This window comes from Chlamydotis macqueenii, chromosome 1, assembly GCF_036417535.1.
Source record: "Chlamydotis macqueenii isolate bChlMac1 chromosome 1, bChlMac1.mat, whole genome shotgun sequence".
In the NCBI taxonomy this organism is placed as follows: Eukaryota; Metazoa; Chordata; class Aves; order Otidiformes; family Otididae; genus Chlamydotis; species Chlamydotis macqueenii.
The window spans coordinates 145,920,055-145,947,806 of NC_141556.1; the positions used below are offsets into that span (position 1 = coordinate 145,920,055).

General features: G+C 43.0%; 1 protein-coding gene across 4 annotated transcripts in view; it reads right to left on the reverse strand.

Moving 5' to 3' along the window:
• CRACDL (CRACD like) overlaps nucleotides 1-22,613 on the reverse strand; it is a 45,077-nt gene extending 22,464 nt beyond the window's left edge. For 3 of the 4 annotated variants that reach the window (XM_086740741.1, XM_086740731.1, XM_086740723.1), the window contains exons 1-3: nucleotides 22,448-22,613; nucleotides 3,998-4,074; nucleotides 2,863-3,028 (exon numbers count right to left, since the gene is read on the reverse strand). In XM_086740741.1, coding sequence (XP_086596867.1) covers nucleotides 2,863-3,028; nucleotides 3,998-4,074; nucleotides 22,448-22,479 — 275 coding nt within the window. In that variant the 5' untranslated portion in view covers nucleotides 22,480-22,613. The remainder of the gene's footprint in view (nucleotides 1-2,862; nucleotides 3,029-3,997; nucleotides 4,075-22,447) is intronic. The other variant, XM_086740751.1, reaches the window with a different exon arrangement.
• Nucleotides 22,614-27,752: the final 5,139 nt, after the last annotated feature.

Here is a 27,752-nt window from a genome sequence, read left to right on the forward strand (position 1 = left end):
ATATGACAAATGAGTGAAAGCATACAGACCTTTTTTGCCAATCCTTTTACTTTTAACTCAGGTGGACTGTTGAACATGGAGAGGGAGATAGGTGTGTGCAGCACACACCACACCAAAGATTCCAGACTTTGATATGAATACAATACAGTCATTCAGGCTAATCTAGGTAACACTTTAAAAACCAAACAAAAACTTGCTAATGCTGTTATCTGTCACGTTAGCAAACCGCATTAAGGTTAGAGACAGTTTAACCCCAGCAATATCTTATGGAAAAGCTACTGCCCCTTGGCTGGAAGCCAGCATCTGGGTGGCATGACAGTGCTGCAGGCAAGCCCAGGTGCAAAATGAAGGGAGTTCACATAAACAAGCCTGTACCTGAGATGGACTCTCTTCTTGCTAATGTAAGAGTGTGTCTTGCAAATGACTGACCATTACCATAGGAAGAATAAGTACAGCATTTAATGTATCTCTGCCATGCAGGTCATGAAGAAAAATATTGCAGGCAATATAGTTCTCATAAGGAATCATTTGCATAAATCTTTACAAGATGCTTACAAGGTCCCGTGCTCTGTATCAAGATCCCTGGGATTTTCCCTTACAAGCCTGGGGGGCATGTTTTTTCATGGACACTCTTTGTGGGCTGGTAAGAGGAAGCAGGAGATGCTTTGTGGGTAGCTTCCCTCATATTCTGTTTCCTATTTTTGATACATGCAGTATATAACGTCTTTTAAAATTTTTACACGTGGGGTATGAACATCTTGTTTCCTCACAGAACGGTACAGGAGACCCAAAGACTGACAGCTAGCTGCTAGGAGGTCTCTTGTGCTCATTTTCCTCAGCTTCATAGCCTAACTGAGCAGGGACAAGGAATGCATGCACATGGCATTTCTTCTAGGACTCCCTTCTTTTAAGTTTTTTAAATAAGACAGCTATGAAATGGCAAACTAGAGTACAGAATACAGAGCTGTTTGGGCTCATGTAACTATCAAGTTAATTGAGCAGACGTTCTAGAGAAAAAAAAAAGAGGAGAACTGTGTATTTTTTGATCTTAGATACTGTCATAGACACATTCAGGAACATAAACAAACATGGCAGAAAGTAACATTTTTCTTGTAATGGCTGCTATAAATATGTTTGATAAAACAATAGCAGGAAAAAGTTGACCTGTATTCCTGCTGCAGAAGGAAGGAAAGCCTGCTGCTTCTGCTTAATGCACTAGAGACATTAGAAGAACAATTTATTTAAATGAAAATGTGATCTCTGCAATGCATCCAAGGTCAGATGGATCTATAGCAATTTGCAAAGTAAGTGCAGTCAGGACTGCGATAGCTGCTCAACGCACCAACATTTTATAAAGACTGCAGCAGCAGCCAGACAAGTAGTGCTGTTCCATGTGCGCGTTTATCCCAGCATGCTACCTTTGCTTTCTCTTTCTAACAGACGCATACTTCTGAGATGCATAGTGGAGGTAGCCTAGATGTCTCCTCAGATTATGAGTGCTCAAATTACTTTCCTTTTTTTTTTTTTTTTTCAAGGAATTGCCTGGTCTTTGTCTGTCTAAACAAATATTAAGAAACAATAATGTAACAACCCTGCAAGTAACGGCACAGGAACGTGGCCAAAACAGCCAAAGATTGTACCCACTTGGACATGACCTCGTTGAGCCGTCCACGAGGCAGAGAAAATCTGACCATCCATGCCTTAAAAATACGTTGTTGAACAACAACGCTATAGCCCACTGTTAGACCTGGTGCTGCCAGCCCGGAACTCCTGGGGCTTCAAGCTGGACCGATATTACTGCAGCCAATGCCATAAAAGACAAAAAAAAAAAAAAATACTCAAACCCCAAATTGTTAATAATTTATTTCGGTTGTTTGGCGCTGCCTGGTGGCCACGATGTTTAATGGCGTTTTAAACGGCCGGGATGGTTCGCCTTTCCCGTCCCTGGGCACAGCAGCATCTCTCACCCGAGGACCAGGAGGCTTGTTCTGAGAGGCACAACACCCACCAACGCAAGGACTTGCTTTTTAGGCAGCCAAGGGGCTCTTCGGTCCATCCCTCCACCCAGTAACATGTTTGAACTTTCGACCGAGTTTCTCACGGTTACCTTTCAGTAGTGGGTAACATTTTTGGCACTGCCGGAATGAAGATAGGATTTTCAGAGGCAGCCAAATACGCAGCCTGGGATTCACCTGGTCTAACTTGAGACATTAAACTACAGGGACCTACAATAGGCACTTATAGAGCACGGTTCATCTGATCAACTTGAGACATCTACTCAGGAATGACACGAGCTTTCTTTGCAATATGGCTTCTCTCTGCTGGTTACAAAAGGCAGCTGGTGACTTAACTCAAATGCAGACATTTGTCCTTTGGGCAGATGAGTCCCATGTATACAGAGGAAATAAAGGCTTCACAGCCTCTAGTTCCTGCTGATTTCAGTTGCACCCATCCCCTTATCCCTTCTGTGCTTTCAAAACCTGGTATAAATCACTAGGCATCTAAATTTCTTTAACAGTCCTTAGGAGTTACATCTTAGGGGCATAAGACAATCCTGGTAAGATATAAGTTGAGTACCTAATTCATTTTTGAAGATGAGAATTACATTCTTTTGAAACAATAACCTAAGGCTTATTTATGATTAAAAGAAAGCTTTTTTAGTTATTATTTCTTGCTGCACCCCATGCAATTCCCTTGCAAATTGTCTTGCATCAGCCATCTTAATTGATATTTTCCTGAAAAAGGCAGTTGTTTTAGAATGCACCATTCTGAACAAAGGAGGAGGTAATTTCGGGGTGTCTTTAATCTACAAACATTGTAGCAGTTCTGTATTTGTTTACCAGTCAAAGTCCAAAAACTTACTCAAGTTCCTCTTCAGAATAATAATTAACGTGCATGTTGTGTGAGGCTGCAACATCGCTCGTTGACTGGAATAACTTCAGACTGCTGCTCTCAGAAGACGGGGTCTCTTTCCTTTTCTTTTTACCAAAAAACTTTTTGAAAGATTTGAACTTTGATTTTTTCTTTCCTAGGTGAAGAAACATAAAGAAGATGCAACCAGCAGCATCTGCAAGTTTTTGGAACAATAATAATTCCCTTATAATTTCTGTGTAAGTGTTGGGTTTTTTTTTTCCTGGAAAATGCAACACAGTCTGCTCTTGGATTAATGTCTTTCGAGACTATATTGATAGCATGGAATTACTGGTACCTTGGAGAATAGATTGCAACGTTTATGACACATAACAAATAACCTATGGTGTAGGATCTTTCCTAATAGAGTTTCTGCTTGCCTCTTGAGATAATTAGACTGCGAAAAAAAAAACTTTGGTATTAACAGCCTGGGATATAGAGAAGAAATTACAACTTGGAAACCCACTGCCTTTGTTCAGCAAGCTAAATAGTGATGATAAGGACAATGTTGTTACTGAAACCAATTTAAATGTAGAAAAGGCTAACATAGGTGGAATGTGCAGTGTCAGGAGGCTAATGCTTTTAAAATGTCAGTTTTATAATACATCCCAGAATATTCTGAATGCTAATTTTGAGACTCAGTGGATCACAAGTATTAAACTAGAAATCAAGCAATAATCTTGAAAAGCAATGCTAGTCTGCTAAGTAAGGAAAGACCTGAATTAGGATCAGGTGCAAGCTCTGTGAAGGAAACAATTTAAAATTAAATCAGTTTTGCAGAAGACATCCCAACAACTTGTGCCTGTCCTATATCACTTGGCATGATAGCACTATGTGGCATCTCTGTCAGCACTTCACTTATCATTGGATTTTGCTGGGTAAAAAAGTTAACTTGGTCTAAAGATGCTAGAAAATTCTTATTTCAAGCCTCTGAAAATGACAAAAATATAACAGCTCTTGGAGACACAAGGAGAGAAAGGGAGAATACATTCTCTAAACAAACAGATTCACTTCTGTGACAAGCTAAGGCATTGAAGCTCAAGAAGCTACAAGAGCTTTCATTCACTGGGGAAGGCAACAATTCTACCTGAATTATCCTCTCCATCTCCTTCCACCTCTCGCACCTTAGGGTCCATCATCCTTGAAGAACTCATGTGACAGTCACTAAAGGAGGCAGAAAAAGTGTCAGTCATATCAACAAAATAACAGTACTTCAGTACATATATATATACACACACACATACATACAGGCAAGGTACTAAATATAGAAATATAAAGATATAAAAATATAAAATATTATGTGTATACTTTTATATATAAAGACATAGATCATATATTCCTAAATATATGTATTGTATCTATATGTAAATATACATAAATATAAAAATATGCCATAGGACAAAGCTTCTTAGGCTAAGGTATAATAATTTCCATAGAATATTTCCACTTTAATAAGACAATAGTACATTATGGTTCAGTTAATCAACTAGCTTCTCCTGACTGAAAATTGAGTTCGGTGAGATTCTGAAATGCTTCTAGAAGTAGGCATCAGAGGGGGCGGGCTTCTTTCACTCTCCCTCTTTGCACCTATTCAAGACCACAGACAAAATGTCTTTCTGATAATTACAGCATCTGGGCAACGTGTACAGGTAACGATAGTGACTGCACATATTTTTCATTTATTTATATTCAGCTTGAAGTATTCTACGGATTCTAGTTTTTCTTCTTTTTTAACAAACCTGTGAAAAGTTAATGACTCTTTTTATTCCTTTGTTCACATAGATAACAGAAAAATACCAGTAAAAATAAATGAAACTATTTTCTTCTTTTTTACTTTCATCTTTGCTTTTTGGAAGCAAAATACCACTTTGCTTATTAAGGTTCCTAAATTAAAAAATATTTCTAAAATTGTCCCAAGCCTCAGGAGCAAATATCTGTAATTTAAAATGCATTTCCAGAGCAGTAGTCTGTTTGTGCTCTCTTTTCTTCATCTGGAGAGCCATAATTTCAAGGTCAAGGCAGACTAAAGCCATGGATGCCGTTGGATGGATGGTGAGTTAAATGCTGCAGAGTAACAATGGGCTGTAATGGTGACAGATGCTCATGCCACAACCTGGATGGGAGAGTGAGTACACTGACACTATTTTGATCCCCTGAAGTACCAGCAGACTTAAGTAACAAGGCTCGTAAATTCAAAGAGTTAGCAAAATGGAAACGGAATATTTATTACTGAAGTCTAAAACACGATGTGTCGCCCGAACCATCAGCAAGTGCTTGAGCTGGGTCATGTGGGACAGCTGCATGACAGCCCCAGCAAAGGCATCTCTGCTGCCCAGCGGCGTCGGGGCTCCCCTGTCAACCGGACCCACACACTGGCTGTAAAACACCCCCTGCCACCGCGAAACCAAATCAGAATTAAACGCAAACACGAGTGTGAGCAAGTTTTGGTCAAGGGCATCTGCCTTACATAGGGAGAATTAGTAAGGAACCAGCCCTAGAAAAGAACACAGATGGATGATACATATATTTTTAAAGTGAATGCATACTGGGAGGTGACAGATAAATATGTATTGAGGCTATGGCATATCTAGTCAATTATTAAACACGCTCAGGGTGTCTCAGATTCATGCTGTCAGGTTGCAATAGCAATGGCAGGAGTTCAAATCAATACCTTTAAATACCTCAGCTGTTACATGCACACCCTGTAGCATCTATAAGCTACGTGCATCCAGAGGTGAGATCCTATGGTCTCTATATGAATTATGGATGCCGTAACTCAGATCCCCAGCTGTGGCCCACTGGCACAGCTCCGTTGCATCCAGCTGCACTCAGGTGAGGGTGTATTTTTTTAATCCAAATGTTTATATGCCATACTTCAGTAGTTCTGAATACCAAAGCCACTGGGGGAAAAACATTCATATAATGGAAATGTTAGTTTGAAACATGCAGGCAAGTACACACGCTTTCCCTCTGGCAAAATTCAAGCAGATAATATATTATATTTCTGACAAACCAGAAATGTGCTGTTGTCTCTTCCCAAACCTTAGCAGCCAATTTTCCAGAGAATAAAAAAAAAAAAAATTAAAAAATTAGCTCTACCATAATGTCAGAGAATATTTGTGTGACTGACTTCTGACATCTGAGGTCATGAAGAATGTTTCCACTGGATGCGCCAAACATTTGGGGACAGTAATATGTGACCGGGGTGCAACATACATCTCTTTGCTTACAGAGGACAATGAACCCTGACGAGCTCCCTCCTTGTCAGCCATGCGTCTTGAAGCAAGGTCCTCACTCCCCTTCTGACCTCATGCAGCCATTTTTCACATCTGCCACATTTTTGCTGTTTTCTAAGGCTATTTTAAGAATTAAAATCTTTCCAAAAAGTGCCCAAGACCTGGGGAAGACAGCCCACCACTGCTGTGCTTTTGGGGATGTCTCCTGCAAAGGTGCAGCATGGGGAGCACGGCTAGAGCACTGGCTTGTGAGAAAGAGCCAGGTCCTTGGCCAGTGTTCTGCAATTTGGTAGAATACTTATACAGAACCTGGTTAGCACTAGCAGCTAAATTTGCTGAAGGCTTAGGCCACAAGCTGTGAACTTTCAGCTAGATATGCTGAACTTTTAGCTAGTCAAGTAAAAGAAGGCCCCAGAGCTGGTTCAAGTCATAAGGATGCTACACTCATTAACAGAAGCTGCAACCTTAGAGATAAGAAAAGAAACGGCTCACCTAGAGACAATGAAAGGACCCAGTGAAGAACAGGAAGACCCCAGACCCAATATTACTATAGGTCTAAACTGTACCTCGAGGGGTGGGGAATTTAGATTGTAAAGGTACAATTGCCTAGGGATTTCTTTGTACAAGGTCCCTCTTTGGAGGCACCCAGCTTGAGCTGTAGCACTATTAATAAAAAAGTACTTTTATAGAGGAATCTATCTCTTGGCTTATCAGTTCAGTGGAAACCTAGAGTCAAACTCTGTTATGGTGGCTGGCATGTGTAACTTCTATAACACCAGGTCCCACCATCCTCCCTGGCCGGCTCCCCAGTGTTGCCTGGGGAAAGAGTTGGCTGCTGCGCTGTGGGAGAGCTGTGGAAGAGATCCAGGTGATGTGTGGAGAGGAAGGTCATCAGGGTAAGACGACTTTAGAGTGAAGCAGAATGCAACCTGTGGGTCAGAGGCACTTGGGGTGGAGGAAACACTGGGTGCAAGCACCAGTTGGCCTCTGCCTCCTGCACAGGAGCCCAAAGACTCTGATGTCCCCAGCAGGGACATGGTTATTTTAAATTATGGGAAATAAATCCTAGAAGTTTGGGTCAGATGAGCAATACTGGTTTTCCGGTGGGGGGACTGTAAAGCTTTTATAAAAACTGCATCTCAACTTGGCGTGCAATTACAAGAATTGAGGAACTGTGTGGACCTTTCACTGCCTAGAGCTTGCAAGTGGACGTACCTCAGGTTTTCAGTTCAAAAGGCAAGTTTTCAGCCTCAACCCAGGGTTTGATGTGACTCTCCCAGGCCCACACTGGCTGACGTGCAGGAGAAGGAGGCGGTGGCAGCCTTCACTGCAGTCGCTATGTTGTACAAACACGTGCTGTGATGAGGACGGTGAGGCACGGCCGCCTGCCCACAGCCAAGGGTGCCGGAGGAGTTTTATGGCTGCTGTTACCAAGGGGAGATTTGTTTGTGTCAAGGGATGAATGAGCACTCACTTCCTTAACCTGAGGACAGTGGAAGGGGTTCAGCAGGCAGTGGAGGAAACTGGAAGGCTTGGCAAGCACTGTGCTGGTGGACGAGTTTTCAGAAATACACTTGAAAGTCAACAGGTTGTTTTTTAACAAACTTTGATTTTAAGCAAATACTGAAGCTGAGATTTAGCCACTTTCTCAAGTGTTTTGCCGAGTGATGGTTTCCACTGGAGCAACATGTCAACACAGTGTGAAGAGATACTGGCCCCCACTGAGCATCCAGCAGCTGCCAAGGATCTCTCTGTGCTACTTGGCAGGCAGGGTGCTGCCCGGCTTAGCATCTCACCAAACCTAGCTGTAGGCAATAACATTCATTTCTACTTTAAAATTTACAATGACATCTTTACTGACATGAGGGAAAGTCATTTTTTTTCCTTTTAAATGCTTCCTTTGCTGAATGCTGTTAGAGAAACGTTGGTTCTCACCTGCTCACCACCCACCATGAGGTAACAGTATTTTCTTTCCCAAATATATAAACTTGGAGAACTGGTCTATCTATCTCTCTCCTTTTTTTCCTTCAGTATAACCTATTTTAACAATATCTTTAGGCAGGTTTTCAATCTTTCAAGCTTTTTCTCAGCTTCTGTAACAAACCCTCCAGTATTAATGCATCCATCATAGGAAAGATTCGATTAAAACACGATACCTAAGAGGAGAAACAAAAAAAAAAAACCAAACAAAAAAAACCAACAGAGGCCAAAGTTTACCCCTTGTATGACTATAACTGCTTGTCACTTCCCTGACGTAAACAGAGATTTGATTGTTTGCTCTGGAGCTAAATTTTATCTTCCTCAAAGCTTTGCTTAAAGTCTCTGATGGCCTACAAGTTTAATAACTGTGTAACAAAATGCTGGCAAAACCCAGCAGCTTTGTATCGGCACCCACTGGCACGAGTGGCATTCAGTGTGCACTTATGCTTGGCTCTGGAGGTTCAGCTGTGGAGCGGGGCTGCTGAGCCTTCTCATTTCCAGTTTCCCCAAGGATTTACTGCAGTCCATCACTAAATTAAATCATCCTGTGATGTGAAGACTCAGCAGGATTCGCATCCTAGACGAGCAGCCTGCATCACTTCTTCTCCCCTGTTAGCAAGGGCAAGATTTACAGCATCACTGGGAGCTGTGCTCTTTTCCTCTTTTTTTTTTTTATTTGCATTTTATGTGTGGTTCTTTTCACAGTGGAATACTAGAGATACCTGGTTTATCAATTTATTATGAGATTTTGTAAGCACAAAATGTCTGATGACAAATTGCTAAATATTACCCAACCCAACAACAGTATTTCTTCTATATTGGACTCTTCCCCATGCCCTTTCTAGACGAGCAAAGATACAAGAAATACAGCTGAGACTACATCAGGACAGAGAATAGAGAGGGAATATGGCAACACAATGTGTTTTTATCCCCCTTCCTATCCCTCCCAAGTGTCAGTACATTCAAAAGTGTGTATCCAAAAAATCACAGCTGAACTGAATGACAGCAATTTACACCTTGTATTCCTGTGTTGCATAAGAGTATTCTATTTCTAGCAGACAAAGAAACACCAGTAATTAAAGTGATTTTAAAAAATCTGAATTTAGGGAAGTTATTTCATATGAGAGGAAGACCTTCCCTTTTCTCTCTCCAATATTATGATATGCACTAAAATTCCTACTGGTATTACGTAGCCTTGTGGATTTTGGAAAGAAAATGCAGGGATTCTGGAGATACAAAACCCAAATACTCAGGAAGACTCCTCTACCTGAAGTCGTAACCAAACAAAGAACATCCTAAACACCAGGGGCGAAGACTGCAGCTTTTCCTCATCGACCCCTCCTTGAGGGCTCAGACCTGAAATGAAGGCACCATCCATGGGCCATGCAGCCCCTTCTTCTGTCACATGGAGTCCAGAAAAGGTACAGCTCAAAGTTTCCAGAGGGTGCAAGCCCAGGGCACTCACCATGATCCCCTGCCAGCAGCAGGCGCATCAGCAGAGCTTTCACACCTCTGGAGATGCTCCAGCTCTCCGGCACACACATTAGTGAGAGCACCATCCGGGCACAGCCCCAGGACACCACGCCTTGGCACAGCGCCGGTCCAAAAGCGTGTTGTGATCACCTGCCTCTCAAGCAAAGGTTTATCCCTGCAAGGAGGGGAGACTGTGTGCCAAAGACATGGCGCAACAGGGTGTGGTAGAAGGAAGTGTAGGAGAGCGGGCTAACGAGCTTGTGATGAGGAGGTATTCACAAAGCAAACGAAACGCTGCTGTTCAACACGCCTCTCTGCTCATACCTTCTCCTACTAACAGACATCCCAACATTAACCCCTCCTCTTTCCAGCTCTCAAACCACTTTCAGTGTTCCCAAGTGATAACGCTTGAGCCTAGCCAAAACGAAATCTCTCACCAATTATAAAATCCTTTCCCAATTATAAAATCCTTTCCAGAAGTCATCCATCATCTTGAGCTTATGTTACTAAGATAAACCTCTCCTCTCTACCCCCGCTTCTACAGGAGGAGGTCTAGGAAGCACAGTGGCGTGCTCCTCCTGAGCTAGCATGGCACATATGAGTTCAGGTATTAGGAGTGTCCGCACGAGTGAGATGCAGGCCTCTGGAAATCCAATTAGTTTGTATAAACACATCCAGAAAGCTCAGATAAAGGGTCAGGAGAATTTGATACAACTGCAATACCATTTCCAAAGCCATATATCTTCCTTCTCCAGACCTCTCTTTATGTCAAAGGAGTACAGGTTTCACTTTTTATTCGGCCTCTAATTTTTAAATCAAATTAACAAATGCACCTGAGTGTGCGCTTACATACACACAGCCATCCTACGAGCTTTATCCAGAGTCCCAGCACTGTGACTGAAAGAGCCACCCTGCCTTTCTACCACATATCAGCACCTATACAGGATCTGTTCATACTCTAGATGTGTCCCGATCCTTTCTGAATTATTAAAAATAATTTATCCAGAGAAGACATACTTTCTGAGAAAACTGCACTATTTTCCTCTACAAAATTTACACAAAATATCAAAGATAAACTCCACGCCAAAACAAGAAGAAAAACACCCTGTCACTTTTTTTATGCAACTTTGCCTTTTGTTTTCAAAGTCGGGCAGACAATCATCTCCTTCCATTTTGCTCAAATAGTTTGAATCAGTAAATGAAAAGTATTACTTTACAAAGTCTCTGACTTCATGTGTTCTCTCCCTGTTTTAATAATTCAGTGCGGATGCTGTTAGCACCTACTTGTTTATGCTGACTGATGTCCACAGGGATATCATCTTCAAACTGCGGTATTTTCACAACTGGTTTGCTGTCTAAAACAAGACAGTTCATTATCCATCTTCATCAGTCTCACATGGAACCTGGTACACCTTCCTCATCTTTTCTTACCTGCATCATTGGTTAACAAAAAGTTTGTTTTCTTTGCTTGTGGTTGACATTTTCTGCAGTTACTCCTACGCTTGTAGCATGCTCTCATGTTATTAGAAAATCCAAATATTGCACAACCACAATGATGTGATGAGAGCCTCCCTGCCGCTCCTCATGCTCTGAGCAAGGCTGGCTGCGAGCAGCTTTGCTACCAGCATCCTCTCCCTGGCTGCGTGGGTCCTAGGCCAGCATCCAGGTGAGAGCACCCAGCCTGAACACGAAGTCAGTGCTCTCCCCTTTAAAACTCTGCCTTTTAGAGATCCTCCCATCCTCTCAGATTCTCCCATTCAGTTGCTGTTAAAACAAATAGAGCTAGCTGTGAGTGATTTGCCCTTTCTTTCAGAAATGACTAACAAAAGGTAGTTGCACCAACACATAATCTCTTCCAATGCTGCTCCTTGTGCCGGAGTTTGCTATTCCTCACCTCCAACACTGGCGGAGGTGGAGGAATAGCAAGCTGTGGCACAGGGATCAGCTATGCATAACTACTGACACACTACTATCTCTCTGCACCAGCCCTTTCCTTCGCAGTACTCGCATCAATCACTCAAATCCCCCGTTGCACACTGTGTAAACAAGGCGGTGCCCAATGTCCCTGTGATCACTGACAGAAGAGACATCAAGGGATCTTCAGTAATAAAATATCTGCTAAAAGGAAGATGGGAGAGGGGAGATAAGATACAGCTCACTGCATGGGTTCCCCTTCTGAGCCTTTGTGTGAGCCAGGTGAGACCTGCCACCAGCGTGTTGGACTTTACAGGCTACAACAGGAAAAACAGAAGAGGCAGCAGGTGCATCTTCCTAAGCGTTTCAATGGGTTTTCTGCGTGTTCAGTTGTCTTCTCTTGCTCCTTTCACTGCTGTCAGGCAGTGTGTGTTTTCCTTCACCTCACCAGCCCAGACTCCTCCCTAGTGCATCTGTCCCTGTTTATTCCAAAAGCTGTGCAGATTCTCATGTTGGATCCTCATCAGCCCTTCCGCTGTGCCCCTGCCAACGGCACATTCCTTTCTCTATTACAAGCACAACACATTTCCAAGGGACAGGAGGAAAAAACCCTGCTCTCTCTACCTGCTTTTTTTCCAAGAATTGATAGACCTTCCTTCCCTCATTGTTTCTGAGAGAAATGAGAAACACTCCATAAAATAAACTTTCCTCCTGAGCAGCTTTTGAAGAGTGAGCTTTCTGTTTTAAAAAAAAAAAATGCACTGCAACAGAACACACAAAGCTAAGAGGTCAGAAGGCACCACTGCGATTGCCCAGCCTGATGTCCTGGATAGCACAGGGAATAGGCTGTCACCCAGAAGGGTAACTTGGGGGTATACACCGTGTCAGTTTTCTTCATAGGAAAAGCCTTCGCTTGCATGCTTTCCTTCAAAAAAACAAAACAAAACAAAAAAAAACCAAAAAAAACCCAACCAACCAAATAAACAAAAAAAAAAAACCCCAAAAAACCAAAGCAAACCAAACAACCATACAAAAGAACTAAAACGGAGGTAGTGGAGGAGTTTGCACTGGCAAAAGCATAAGGCAAGCTCATGTGAAATGTCTTATTCCTATGGAGTAACCGTTTCCTTCTTTGCTATCCGTCCTCTATTTTTTTGTGATTTAATAGAGGGGCCAGGAGACCTATTCTACCAACACAGAAAAACATTATTATCAAAAGACCTCTTAGAGTAATAAAGCCACATTGGCTTTTCTTCTTTTTTTTTTCTCAGCACACAGGGATAATAAAGGCATAGCTGTTTTACACAAAGACACAAGATGTCCCCCAGCCAGCTCCCTACTAGAAATCCTCTGCCAGATTTAGGAGCACAAACAGCTCAACACAGTAACAGAGTTTTAGGCTTGTATCAGCCACCTTTACTGATAGAAGCACAATCTGTATTTTCAACTTAAATAATTTCGAGTGTTCACATAGTACTTTGGCTAATAATGTTCTGAAGACGTTCATCTTTTTTTTGTACAATAGCAGGCTAACGTCACTCAGAGTCAGGGGTCAGTAAAATATTAAAAATTCAGTGTGCCTCTCCTTGAAAAGCAATAGGAAAGAAAGTAAAATGTCTTGCTTTAGTTAGAACAAAATTATATTTGATTCTACATGTTGCAATTGCAATTATTCTTGAATTCAGCACTGGGAACACTCCTGAAGCTATTTCACAAAAATAATTCCACAAGGTCTTTTGCTATTCAGAATGAGTAGAAAAATCAACGTTGTTATAAGGTCTCAATGCCTTTAAATTCAAGGAAAGATAACAGGCTTTCATTGATCCTTCCTTGCTTTTTTTGGAACCACAAATATAATAAATTGTCTATATATATACACACACACTTACTTTGTGGCAAAGAAGGAATAAGACTCACCTGGAACCAGAGCAAGCCCTGAGGAACGGCACACTTACACCTGCTGCCCCATCAATTAGGCTAATTTAAGCATGTTCTTGTACGGTGCAGAGGTTAATGGGAGTTCAAGATGCAGCAAGTGTTTAGTGCTACCCAGGCTGAGATCCTCATTCAGCTTTATCTGCTATTCAGAAGAAGACTCAGTGGGCCAGGTTAACCAGACAATGAAGGCAATTGCTAACATCAGAGCTGAACGGGGCCCAGTTTTCCTCCACTCTAAGCCCATCTATACTGCATGGAGTATTTACTCTCAGCTGCATAATGTGTGGTGTAGCCAACAGTATCATTTCAACAGTTTTATTAAGTTTCTTTAGAAGTGAATGACGAATCTTTTCAAATGTCAGCTTCATGTGAACACAGAATATAGCTATATCCCAGGCCTGCTTCCAAATATTTTGCCCTTAGTGTGATGAAAAATAGAGTCTGGTTTGGTCAAACACAAGTAATGAGGAAAGTGCATGAAATAGAGAGACCCAGGCTGAGCTTTACCATTCCTCAGTAATTTCTACACTGGAAGGATGAAATAATCATTGGGATCATTTATGAACCATGTGCAGAATAGTTTTAATACTGAATATTTAAAGTAGAGAAAAAATAAAGGAAGTAGGGAGTGCAAAGAGAATTAATTAAATATTCTAAGAGAAGCCTGAGCCCTTCCAGGCAGAGATAAACCAGCCTACCAGCTGAGACTAGCCAGAACATAAGCAGGTTGATTTCCAGGAGCTGCTCATTGAAAGGTGCCATCAAGGACCCTCAAGTCCTCAGCACTCCTTTGGCTCTGCCTCGTTTCAGCCCACACCGCTCTGCTGAACCGGCTGCAGTCGTGTGCTAACCTGGAATCACCTCGGATGCAGGGAAAACAAGAAGCCATGTCTCCAGCCCAAGGATCGGTTCCCCTCCCAGGTCATCTTAGCATGAAGGAGCGGCGAGGACGGAGTGAGATCTGGCTGGAGTCGTGAGAGGGCAGCGGGAGGCAGCGGGGAAGGGGAGCATCTTCCCCTGCATCCCCTCTGCAGGGCTCTGGCTGCAGACTCAGGGGCCAGTTTCTTCCTCAAGATTCACATGAACTGTCCAAGAGGTACAGCCACTGTCGGCGTAATCTCAATCCTCTGAAATTTCCCCAGGCAACAGTGCTCACATATTTCAGCAATAACTGCTACCTTGTAAACACATTCCACATTCCTGTTGCATTAAACCCCACAGGCCAAATGCAAAGCTGAATGGCCTCTTGTCTAACCGTTGTACGAGGCTCGCTCTGAAGCAGCTTTTAACTGGGAAGGAACTTATTTAGCCTCTTTTGACCCCTTCTAATTTAGTTCCTCTCAGCTTTCAATTGATAATAATTTTCTTGAGCCCCAATGGGAGAGAGATGAGCCATGAGCTCCTTTCTTTCCTCCACCTGAGTAACACTCAGATCACTTCCAGAAAAAGGAGCACGAGATCTTTAATGCAAGGTCACAGCAATACATGACTATTGCAGCAGTTTCAGGCAGGAGTATAGTTAAGTCAGACAGTCTTCCTAACCCAAATAATTTCTTACGTGAAAGGATTGGAAGGTTGCTTTTTGACCACGCCACAATAAACAACATTGCTGAGTCCTTTCATCTTTGCTCGGAACCTTCCTCCACAATCTATAAGAAAAACATAATCAGGATTTCACAAATGCAAGAGCCCTGGTTTACTCCTTCAGGACACGTACTCGCAAACTTTTCGTTCTTGCTATCCATTCAGGACACATTTGTTATTTTGTATTTGAAAGAGAGGAGACATTTTCCTGCAGCTCTTCTCTCCCTGTATACTTGCAAGTGTGTGCTCCAAACCACACTCTGTGCTCCAGAACAAGGATATGAGCAAATGGAAATTTGCTCAGATTCTCATTTTCTCCTTCACTCCTTCCCTGCAGCAATAACCTCAGTGAAAATAACCTCTGGCAAGTCAGTCTGCACGTTTCACCTCCAATTGCCACTTCAGACTTGCAGACTTTTGGCAGTCAATACCCTGAATGTGGCTTAATAGTTTTTACTGCTGCATTGTCAGAAGTCCAGAATCAAGTCTCTACTGAACCTACACCACCTCCACCAGCCCACTCATTCCCATGGACGGGGAAGTAGAAAGCATTTGCCATGCCAGTTTGTCTAGGACAAGTAACCGTGAGCATGTGTGCTCATATATTCATAGAATCACAGAACCTTTAAGGTTGGAAAAGACCTCCAAGATCATCAAGTCCAACCATCAACCTAACACCACCACGTCCACTAAACCACGTCCTGGAGTGCCACATCTACAGGTTCTTTGAACACCTCCAGGGATGGTGACTCCACCACTTCCTTGGGCAGCCTGTTCCAGTGCCTGATGGCTCTTTCAGTAAAGAAGTGTTTCCTAATATCCAACCTAAACCTCCCCTGCCGCAATTTGAGGCCATTTCCTCTCATCCTATCACTAGTTACCTGGGAGAAGAGATCAACACCTGCCTCCCTACAACCTCCTTTCAGGTAGTTGTAGAGAGCAATGAGGTCTCCCCTCAGCCTCCTCTTCTCCACACTAAACAATCCCAGTTCCCTCAGCCACTCCTCAGAAGACTTGTGCTCCAGACCCTTCACCAGCGTCATTGCCCTTCTCTGGACATGAGAATATGCAAAAATTATTACATGTGAAAATGTTACATGCAGAACAAAATGAGGAGAGAGGACTGGAGCAAGTACAAGAAAGGACAGCACTGAAGAGTTCAAACCTTCCCTAACAGTGTTTGTAACACAGGAAGGGACAGAGGCACTGGGAGGGCTCCTGCTCTGTCTCATCTATCCAGAGCAGCAGAAGAATATGCTACAGTGTCATACCGACTGTGCATCCTCTCATCTGCAAAACAGATGGAATCAGCCCTGACAGCGCTTTCATCTTAAACTGCTGCAGGAGGACAGGTGACAAACATCACTTCAACAATGTTGCTACTCCTTAAGTTTAATTTCCTAAGGAAATAATACTTAACATGACCACACTGTCTATTCTGCTTTATTTTCCCATTTCCCCACTGCTTTTGAAGCCGTTAGTCCTCCTCAGCTGAGTGTGATGGAGAAACACATCTCAAAGCTATAAAGCCTCTACCAGTTTTGTGAAAACTGGTGATCGTGCGGAGTCTCCACTGCAGGAAAGTTGACAGCAGGAGGAAAGCAGTTACTTGTTCCTCTTGCTAGCCAGCTGAGCAGCCAGCACTTCCACAGCCCAGGGACAGCCCTGATGAGCAGCTAGGCTGGCTGTTAGGGAATACAGATAGTTGAGGGTATGACAGAGAGTCAGGAGGAAAAGGGAGGGATTAAGAAGTGATGTCCTGCAAAGAACACATGTAGGGAATGCCTACTGCAGCAGGGGAGCATCACCAGCCTGGCAGAAGCTAGCTGCTGTTTATAGAATCATAGATACCAGGTTGAAAGGGACCTCAAGGATCATCTGGTCCAACCTTTCTTGGCAAAAGCACGGTCTAGACAAGATGGCCCAGCACCCTGTCCAGCTCAATCTTAGAAGCGTCTAATGTTGGGGAATCCACCACTTAGCTGGGGAGATTATTCCAATGGCTGATTGTTCTCATTGTGAAAAATTTTTCTCTCATATACAATCAGAATCTCCGTAGGAGTAACTTGTACCCATTACCGCTCGTCTTTTCCATATGACTGCTTGTATAAAAAGGAGTCTCCATCTTCTTTGTAGACACCCTTTAAATACTGGAACATGATGATAACATCTCCCTTAAGCCTTCTTTTCTCAAGGCTGAAAAAAACCCACTTCTCTCAGCCTTTCCTCATATGGCAGGCTTCCCAGTCCTTTGATCATCTTTGTGGCACTCCTTTGGATCCTCTCCAGCCTGTCCATATCTTTTTTTGCATAGTGGGGACCAAAATTGAACACAGTAGTCTACATGTGGCCTGACATGCGCTGAGTAGAGTGGGATAATGACTTCTTTATCTCTGCTGGTGATGCCCTTGTTGATGCAGCCGAGCATCCTGTTGGCTTGCTTTGCCACAGCACCACACTGTTCACTCATATTGACCTTGTTGTCCACCAGCACCCCCAGGTCCCTTTCCATAGAGCTGCTCCCCAGCCGGGTAGATCCCAGCCTGTGCTGCACTACTGGATTATGTTTTCCCAGGTGCAAGACCTTACACTTGTCCTTGTTGAACTTAACAATGCTGATGTTATCATGATGACGTTACCGCTTCACGTGGAGGTAGAGAGAAGGAAAGAGCGTGGAAAAGGCAGCTGTCAGCTCTCCCTGCTCTCTGAAAGACCTGAAATTCAGACCTGTCCCTGACCTCAAGTCACATGGGACTTTCTGGAGAACATCAAGGTATTTCAAGAAACTGTACTATAAAGGTAGAGTTGTGTCCATTCATACCACTACAAAGCCTACCATAATGGATTTATGCTGAATCAGTCCATACATACACAACATTGGGATGACAACCAGCCTACAACTTGAAAAGGCTCTCCAAAGGGATAAAAGAATTGTTGACATCCAGGTTTTACAGATGGGTACAAAAGTATGGAGAGATTAAATGCTTTTCCCGATGTCCTCCAAGAAGCATCTCTCAGAGTAGAGATCAGAGTGAGTCTGTCAGGCAGAAGCAGTGCACAGCTCCAGGCCTGTCCTTTGGTCCAGCTCTGCTGGAGTAGATGGCACAGACTAAGGCACCCTCTTTGGTCCATGGCCCAAGTTCCCACAGCATGTTGTGGTGTAGTAGAAAGCAGGAGGCAAAGGAAACTGGATCCCACTCCTTGGACCTCCCTTGCAAGGGGTCCCATGGACCACTGGTGGGGAATACACCAGGAGAAATGTCTCCCTTTTCCCACATCATCACTTGTCCTCAGTCTCTTCTCACTTCTGACACCGGAGCAGAAATTTTCCCTGTCCCTCCTCTGACCTGAGGAGCACTTTCTTTGTGAAACCCCTTGCTGGTTTAAAATCTCTTTGGCAGAAAGTTCTCATGTGCACGTTTGTTCCTGGCTGGCTGCATCTCCCTCTAGACAATGAAGAAAATACGACACTTCAGATACTAATAGGTCTAAATCACCTTTCTCCAAGGAGATTCCTCTCTACGGAGGATAGAGGGAAGCCAGGGTTACCTAGCTGTTCATGGTTAGGTGGTCTGCATTCTCATTACCACTGTCCTACTCCCTGTGCCAAGTAAGCCCCAAAGGCTACACCAAAACCTGAAAATGATGTTAAAAAGGGGCAGAAAGGAAAAGACCCATTTGAGGACTTATCCCATTTGTCCCCAGGCTCCCTTCTTTGAAACCACAAATGTTTTACTTCAATACTCAAAGCCTGATGAGATGCAGGTTATTAATGTATGACTATGACAAGATTATTATGGTTAATTTAACATGTGCAGGCACTTAACTAAGTACTGTTGGGAAATATTTGTCATTCGTTCAAAAATTTCCTGCCTGCAATTTGGCAGATACAGTGCAACTGAGCTGCAGAAATCCAGCATGACATAAAGAGCTCTCATCTGTCATCACCTTTACACGTGACTGTACAATACTTGAGCTCTGCCTGATTTAAATGAGCACAACAAGATGTACTGCAGCATTCATAAATTAAATGGCATTGGCATTTAGGCACTAGAAAAATCTAACTTCATAGAATCATAGAATGGTTTGGATTGAAAGGGACCTTCAAAGGTCATCTAGTCCAACCCCCCTGCAAGGAGCAGGGAGTATGAGTATGCATATGAGAACTTAAGAGTATGCTCTTCCAGATATAGGAAAAGGAGCAGAGAGGCACACAACCTCCCATGGGGAGTAAAAGGGGCACCATTAGGAGAGGGGGTGGCAGAGCAGCATTCCTAATCAAAGCTCAGAAAGCAAAGCTGTGCAAGTAAAAGCTGCTTGTGGGCTTTCCTCTCAACCCCCTGAGTGTGCCATGATCCCAACCAAGTCAAGTGGTGCTGAGTGAAACCACTGAAGTGGTTTCATTCAGGGGCAACCTGTCCCTCAGGCACGGCACAGCTCTCCAGGGCCATCCCACCACTCCTGGGGAGGGAACTTCCCATCTCAAAATGCTGTTCGGCTTGCTTTCCCAGGGAAGCAGGCAAAAAAATCTGTGTGTACAGAGCTAATTACAGCAACACATCAAAACTCATGTCCAAAATGGCCAGTCTCATGGCACCTTTGAAGGGTCCCGGCACTTCTTGACTTTTCCTGATACTCTGAGCAGATCCAAAGTCACAGAAGAGATGCTCGGCACACAGCCAGTGTCTTACATATTTTAATCATGAATCATTTTGCCCACAAAGGCTCTTATATCTTTGAGCTTCACATAGGTGTGTCAGGATAAAACTTGGGAACATAGTACCAGAGGGGACTTCCTGAGCATTCAGTCCCTGTTGTTGCTGGCAAACACTCCATATAATCCTCTCACAGGCTGATTAAAGTCTTATTTTGAAAACTATTCCATTTTCCCCATCTCTTTGACTGAAATTCTACTCCACAACTTTTTAACTCTGACAGTTAGAAATTCCCAGACTAAATGGCTGGTCTATACCTGTTTATATTTGTGCCAATGAGATCCTTTCCTTGAGCTTTTCTCTCCTGATAGAGGTGTTTAGAGAAGACAGTCATCTTCCCTTTCATCCTTCATCTGTGAAGCCAAACAAGCCACAGCACCTTGATTTCCTCCCAGAGAAAGGCTCTCCTTTCTCCTGGTTGTCTTACTAATACTTCTCTGCACCTGTCCCACTCCAAGCTCACTTCTTCTGGCAGCTAGATGCCCAGAACTGGATCCCAGGTGGCCTCTATAGCTAGATGACAAAGAGGTCACTCTTGAATTCAAGCTCCTCAGCTCCCTGTTAGACTTGCACAGGTTGGCAGACGGGCAGAGAGGAAAGCATTTACCTTCCAGCTCTAGCATGCTCTCCACTGCAGAATCCAAGGACATGCCTGAGGCGTCTGCTATAAAGAAATGCCATTCTGCGCAAGCCGTATGTTCCAATAACCTCCTCAGACTTGGCTCTTTCCTACATCCAGCCACCCAGATCGCTGATACTAGTTGCCAACACCAGACTACAGGACCCATTCCAGCTTCTTTGCAAACCCTGAAAGCACCGGCATAGACTCCCTTGGCTGGACTCACAAGGGCCCAGCCATCTGTGTATCTGCCGACTGTCTCTGATGTAGGTGTGATGGTAAAACATTTAGCCTTTTACATGCACTTGGCAAATGTACGAGCTCAAGCTTGAGGAAAATATGACCCTCTTTGCTTAGGGGCCTCCTTCATTTTAACATTTTTTTCAGATGTTTTAAAAATATTTGTGAGTCATGGTAATGGGCAGGGAATGAGATGTCTAGCAGAGCTCCCAGCTCTGGCAGAAGAGCATTACTAAGAGGACACTATAAGGCTTTGTAAACAGAGGAAAGATCAGGGAGTGCTGGAGAACTTAATCTCTCAGGTCCCACGCTATCGTCTGAAGGTGCTGCTTTATTAAAACAGCTAGATCAAAGTCACTAAAGAGGTTTCTGCTGTCAGCTGTCTCCTGAAAGTTGTTGACCTTGAGACCAGAACAATTAAGTGAAATGTGAAGCAGCTCCTCAAACAGATATTTCTCCTTCTCTGTCCTACATCACCTAAACACACAGTAGTGTGAAGTTACACACTTGGGAGAGCCTTTTGTAATAAAAAACATCCTGAACTGCATGAAGATCCTGCCCTAGTATAGATTTTTTTCTCTTTTCTTAAGTGGACATATAGACTGTGGGTCCTAGGAATGGATGTATGAGCTGTCCCATATGTATGATAGAGATAAAAAACTTGGGATACCAAATTAGACATGCACATTTTGAAAAGCGGACGCTGTATCAGATACGCAATGTGAGACTCTGGGAATTGTTTTTCTGAATACTAAGTGTGGAAAATATTAATTGAAACCACACTTACTTGGTCTCTCTGAAGAAATCAGCTCCTGAATGCCTTAGCATGAGTACTCAAATTAAACAGCTTTGTATCAGAGATAATTAAAATATATGGCTTAAAAAGATTCCGGCCTTTTATGTCCCTATTCAGAATCCACCACCACAGCCTCCTGCGCAAAAAAAACCTATGAACATGCTTTCAGTGTACCTGTCCTAGACAAGTGCAGCCAGATCTTTGGCTGATGTCACTGGGCAGGCCTCTGCTGAAGTTAACTGGAGCTGTGCCAAATCATATTGTCTAAGACCTGGAATGTGCTGTTTAGAGACTTCTGACAGAGGCAAGTTAAATAGCTTGTATGCACCTGGAGACATTCATTTCCACATTTTTCAGAATATGAAAACTGTGTTTTCTGTGAGGAGTGGTCCTTCAGAAAACTATTGTACCAGCCCTGTACCAGCTTTAGAGATGAATACACTCTGGTTTAATTCCCAGCACCTCTGCTATCTGTGAGTAGAAAAGAGAGGCTACAGCATAAATAAGACTTCTTTTTTCCTAAACTTTTTTTTTAGACCGGCACATCGTTTTAATTTTTACATTTGTCAAAGCATTTCTACTTGTAATCTATCAAAGGAAAACAAAAAGCAGTAACAAATCCCACTGTGTACCAACCTGAGACAATTATTGCTGGCCTCTGCAAATACACCATCAGAGGGACTTGCTGCTTTCCATTTTGTAAATGTGCTACAAGGAGTCAGTTGCAGGGAGAGTGTGGCAACTGATAACTCTTGATCACTTAATGATTTTTCATTAGCCAATTCTACAATAAATTAACTACAGAAGTTTAAAGGTTGTTTTCAGCACTTTATAAACAGACACGACAAGGAACTAGGAAAGACAGTTCATATTTCCACTTAACTTTTTTACTTACCACCCAATGAAACTTTAATAAGTACAAAGGCAGGTCAATACTCCCACAACTGAATGTTGTGCATTTGTGTAACCAAGAAACACATTATAACCTGTAGGAAAACAACCTTTAAAGCATCTCAGACATAAACTTTCTTCAGCTGCTTACCTGCGTACGTTCCTGTTTGCCAGATTCAACATAACACAAAGGGCTACGGGTGTTTCAACAGGAATCTGTCACCTCGCCAGACACTTAAGCAGTAGCAAAAAAGCAGAGGCACTTGCAAGTTTGCACAGAGGATTCAGCAAAGTCTCGATTCGGTTCGACTTCGATAGTGCACCCTACGTCTCATCAGTTACCCAGCACCAGGCTAGGCTCTGCCTTCCCGAAGCGTGAGCTATTAGCACTGCCCCGATCCCTTCACCAAGCAACCCCTGTATCTAACGCTGAAGGAGTGGGTCAGAGGAGAAAGCACCAGTATCCCCCAGTTGCTAGGAAACAAGCAGGGAGATCCTGACCTGAATTCTTAGCGGAGGCTGGTGTTGCTCAGGAAGATTAGCTGGGTCCTTCCTGGAAAGGCAGGGACGCTTTGCAAAGGCCACCGCGTAGAACCACCCAGGACAAAGGGACAGCAGCTGAGCTATTTTTACAACCAAAAGGCACCTGTGGTGAAAATGGGACACGTGTGCAAAAATGGAGGGTGACTTTTCTACTCTTCACGCCAATGAAACTAGAAAGTTTTAAACTTTAAAATAAGATCTTTGTATTTCAAATGTGATCATTAGATAAAGCAGAAGAAACCACCCACCATGCACACAGCCTCCACATTAACAAATGCAATGACAGAATATTAAACATGAAAATCAAGAAATTGGGTTATCCGAGACACACATGCTACGAAGCATAATCTAAAGCCAAAGTCGTAACATAGAAAATTGAAGAGAAGCAAATCAGGAAAGTTAATGATGACACAAGAACTCTGCGTTTTCTGACCTTTTAAATATTTTAAGTTACTGCCATGCCATTGTACTAATTACTCTGTTTAGCTTGCAACCTCCTCTGCATGCATTTTGTAGAAGATGAAAAGCAAGAGCTGAACTAGACCTGAAGAGCTAACATGCCTCTGGGTCCCTTGGATGGGGTATATCTGACCCTAGTTATCCTAGTTATTGAACCCTAGTTATCGAAGGGAATAAAGACTCCTCAAATGCAGCATAATGTAAATGTCTCAAACAGATCCAATTATCTGAAAAAAATGCCTGCTTGCTTTCTACTGACTTCAAGGAACATCCACCCTCTTGGCAAAAATGGTGCACACCATGCACAGTATGGTTCCTGCAGGCTGTAGGGGCCAGCGAGACCAGGAGGGACAAGGGGTGTCAGTGCAGAAACAAGTCCTTTCATTCTGGCTGGAAGCTTCTCCATCGCATCTGGGCACGTTCTTATATGTGAGCAGCACCCTCTTTGCTTGGGCGGGTGCTGTCAATCCCGGACAGGAATATCTGCAGGGACCTGCAGTCCAACCAAGGCAGTAACTCCAGTATCATCTTTGTAGGGCGCACTGTCTGCGTGAGAGATCTGCAACAGGTGTACCTACCACCCAGCCACTACATAGGCAAAAACTCTTTTAAAGAGAGGTCTTGTGCACAGGAGGACTGGCCGGTCACGTCTAGAGAAGTTCAGCTATGACCTTAAAAGAGAATTACTCCACAACTTATGATAGCCTTTTATCTGTCAAAAACAAAATAATGATTTAATGGAAGGAAAACGCACACAAGTGTCTTTGCAGAAATGCCAGACCATCTCAGCAATGGCACACCTAATGCTTACTCCTCATCTGTGTACTGTACCCCCAAAAAGGCTCTCTTTTTCTTATAACATACAGCCAGGCTCAACGAACTAACACAGCTGCGTGCAACACAGGCTCGGGGTTAGGCAAGGGTCTTAGTTATGCTTGAAATCTCTCCCTCCCCCATAAGTGTCTGTATTTACCCAACGAATCAGTCTATTCCCGCAGCATTTGTCAGTGACCAAAAGCAAATGAATATTGCAGTGCTTCAAGTACCTTTCTGAAGAACAGCCAAAGCCCACCATGTTGATAGGAAAATTACAGTTTTTTTGTTCATTTCCCTTCTCTTATCTTTTTGCAGAAATAGGAAAAGCTCAGTGTTAAGTCCTATCCTAAAAGCACTTAAATTTCCAAATAAAATAGTTACGGATGTCATGACCCAGGGAGCAGCAAAGCTGAATACAATGGGCCGAGGCCAATTGTATGAGGTTCAACAAAGCCAAGTGCCAAGTTCTGCAGTTCGGTCACAACAACCCCATGCAATGCTACAGGTTTGGGCAAGAGCGGCTGGAAAGCTGCCCGATGAAAAAGAACTTGGGGGTGTTGGTCGATAGATGGCTGAACATGAGCCAGCAGTGTACCCAGGTGGCCAAGAAGGCCAACAGCATTGCAGTTTGTATTAGAAATAGTGTGGCCAGCAGGACTAGGGAAGTGATTGTCCCCCTGCACGCGGCACTGATGGGGCTGCACCTCCAATACTGTATTCAGGGCTGGGCCCCTCACTACAAGAAAGACACTGAGGTGCTGGAGCACATCCAAAGAAGAGCAACAAAGCTGGTGAAGGGTCTAGAGGACAAGTCTGACCAGGAGCAGCTGAGGGAACTGGGGTTGTTTAGTCTGGAGAAGAGGAGGCTGAGGGGAGACCTTATCACTCTCTATAGGTACCTGAAAGGAGGTTGTAGAGAGGTCAGCGTCGGTCTCTTTTCCCAAGTAACACATGATAGGATGAGAGGAAATGGCCTCAAGTTGTGCCAGGGAAGGTTTACATTGGATATTAGGAAAAATTTCTTCACCAAAAGGCTTGTCAGCACTGGAACAGGCTGCCCAGGAAGGCAGTGGAGTCACCATCTCCAGAGATATTTAAAAGATGTGTAGGTGTGGCGCTTAGGGACACGGTTTAGTGGTGAACTTGGCAGTGCTAGGTTAACAGTTGGACTTGATGATCTTAAAGGTCTTTTCCAACCTAAACAATTCTGTGGTTCTATGATTCTATGAAATAATCCATATTTTAAAGACCGTAACAATAAAAAAAACCCTTTATAGACAATCAAGCAACATTTGGAGGAAACAAACCGAAAATTTAAGATGTTAAATACATACTCACCTGCTGCTAAAGAAAAGCTGATCATGTAACAGAATACTGAGTGTAAGTCAGAAATGATAGCTCTCTGCAGTGCAACTGTATTTTAAGTAGTGCAGGTATTCTGAAACAATTTTCTTTATGAAAGGCCACTCTGACTACGAATGTCACTTCAGTGCATTTTTTCATATGAAATTCTTCCAAATGGCCTTAAAGTTCAGTAACACAGCAAACTGACACTAAATAGTGGGAAACAGAGAAAACAGAGAAAGCATGGCAAAAGGAAAGGTATAGCCAATATAAGCTTTCAATAACAAGGCCCTTAATACAGGCAAAGAGAAATTTAAAGACACGAGTATGGAAGATTTCAGAGAAATGGAGAATTACTGAGCCTGAAAGAGAGAGGGAAAAGGAATGACTTTTCAGGGACTAGAACTTCAGATGTGAAAGAGGAGGAGGAAGATGAGAAAAATACTTCTGGATTTTTCTGTAGACAGACTGAAGGACATTTATCAGGACTGTCATCTGGGTAGAAGGCCACAGATGATACTTGGCAATGAAGACAGTGCTTCAGGCAGGTGCCAGAACCCAGTGATCTCCTGGCCACAGATGAGGAAATAGCTCAGTCATTGATTTGTCATTGACACTCTTGGCAAAGTTGCCAATCACGGTATGGACACTGATTTTTTTTTTTTTTAGGTGTTTTCAAACAACCAAAATGCTGTAAAGACTGATGGGAAGTTTCAAACTCCTGTGCAGAAGAGGGGGTGTGAGTGGTACATGGAGCAGAGTGAGAACAGGCAATAAAACAGCGAGAACTGCAAAACAATAAAGCGGTTTTACGTAACAGTGAGGAAAAGGATGTAGATGGGAACAATGCTGCTGGAAATGTTGATTCAAGGGAGAGCCCAAACTGGGCACCTTTCCTCCCCCTCAACATTTCCTCTGGTCATGTCTTGAGCAGCCAGAATGAGTGAGCAGTAAAACAGATCTGGGTGGGGTACAGAAAAGCCGTTTCATAGTGTTAAAAATAACCTATCATATCTTCCTATTGTCTAAACTGGAATAACCCCACCAACTTAATTTTATGCCAGCTTAAGATCTGGCCAAATGCACTGAGTAAGAGGAAGGCAGCAGTTCCTCTTACATGCTTCACTTTGCCTGCGGGCAGGTTTCAGCAAGGCATGTGTCTATTCCAGGGAAAGATATTAATGAAGGATTTAATCTTCCTGATGAATACAAAAGGATGCTAAAGTACCAAACTTGACAAACACACCTTGCAACGAAATACATTTTTAACAAATTTGCTTTACTCAGCTATGTATTTGTAAAGCCATGTAAAACAGACAGTTTGAAATTGCCTGGCTTCAACCATTGAAAGTCAAACGCTACTGTCCAAATCTCTCTGCAGAGGTATAGTTTTACAGTAATTGAGATAGCACGTAATCCGGTCACATCTCTGCGTACATCAGTAATACAGCACTGAGAAGTCTCCCAGTTGTTCAGACACAGAAGAAGCCTCCTGAAGCATTGATTCACGTTGATGAATTGTAACCAAGCAACCCTGCCAGCATCCCTCCAGCCCATTGTTCCTCTGAGCTGGGGAGAATAGTAGCAGAACAGCACTGAAAACCTGCCAAACTCCGACTTCCCCAATTAAAGGATATCATCCCTCTAACGCTAGATAGAACAAATCCTTTAACCAAAATTTAACAAAAATAAACTGTTACTTCCCTCCTAGTAAAAACATAATGACGTGCCTGAAGGCAGCGAATGAACTTCTGCTTGTCCACAATTCTCTTGTAAATAATCTTTACAAAAGAAGCGGTTCAAATTTACTTTACACAAAAAGTGCAAGGCAATGAATTATTCATCTGAGCAGAGGGACAGAAATACTGCCTTTTTGTTAGTCCGGCTATTAGATGCCAAGGGAAACTAAAGACAACTTTCGCAGATACAATAACTAATCAGTAAGAACACAGATGAGATGGAAAGGAAGTAGATACTTGAAAAATTTGTTCAGTGAGAGCTGGTAACCATTTTCCACGTAAGTGTCTGAAACCGACAGTTAATGCACAAAATACAGGTACTACACCATCATCGATGTGAACCTTATTATCAACAGAGTCCTTAAAAAATGACATCGCAATACTGTATTTTTTCTTTTTATTGCAGTTAAGTCTGAGTGGTGGGATTATTTGTTCTGTTTAATGCCACGGGCCTGGACATCAAAACCAAATTTCATTGTAAAATGACCCACTGTTGCTCATTATGGGAGTAAGAAGACACAGCCTGCCAATAAAACTGTCGGTTACTAAAGAACT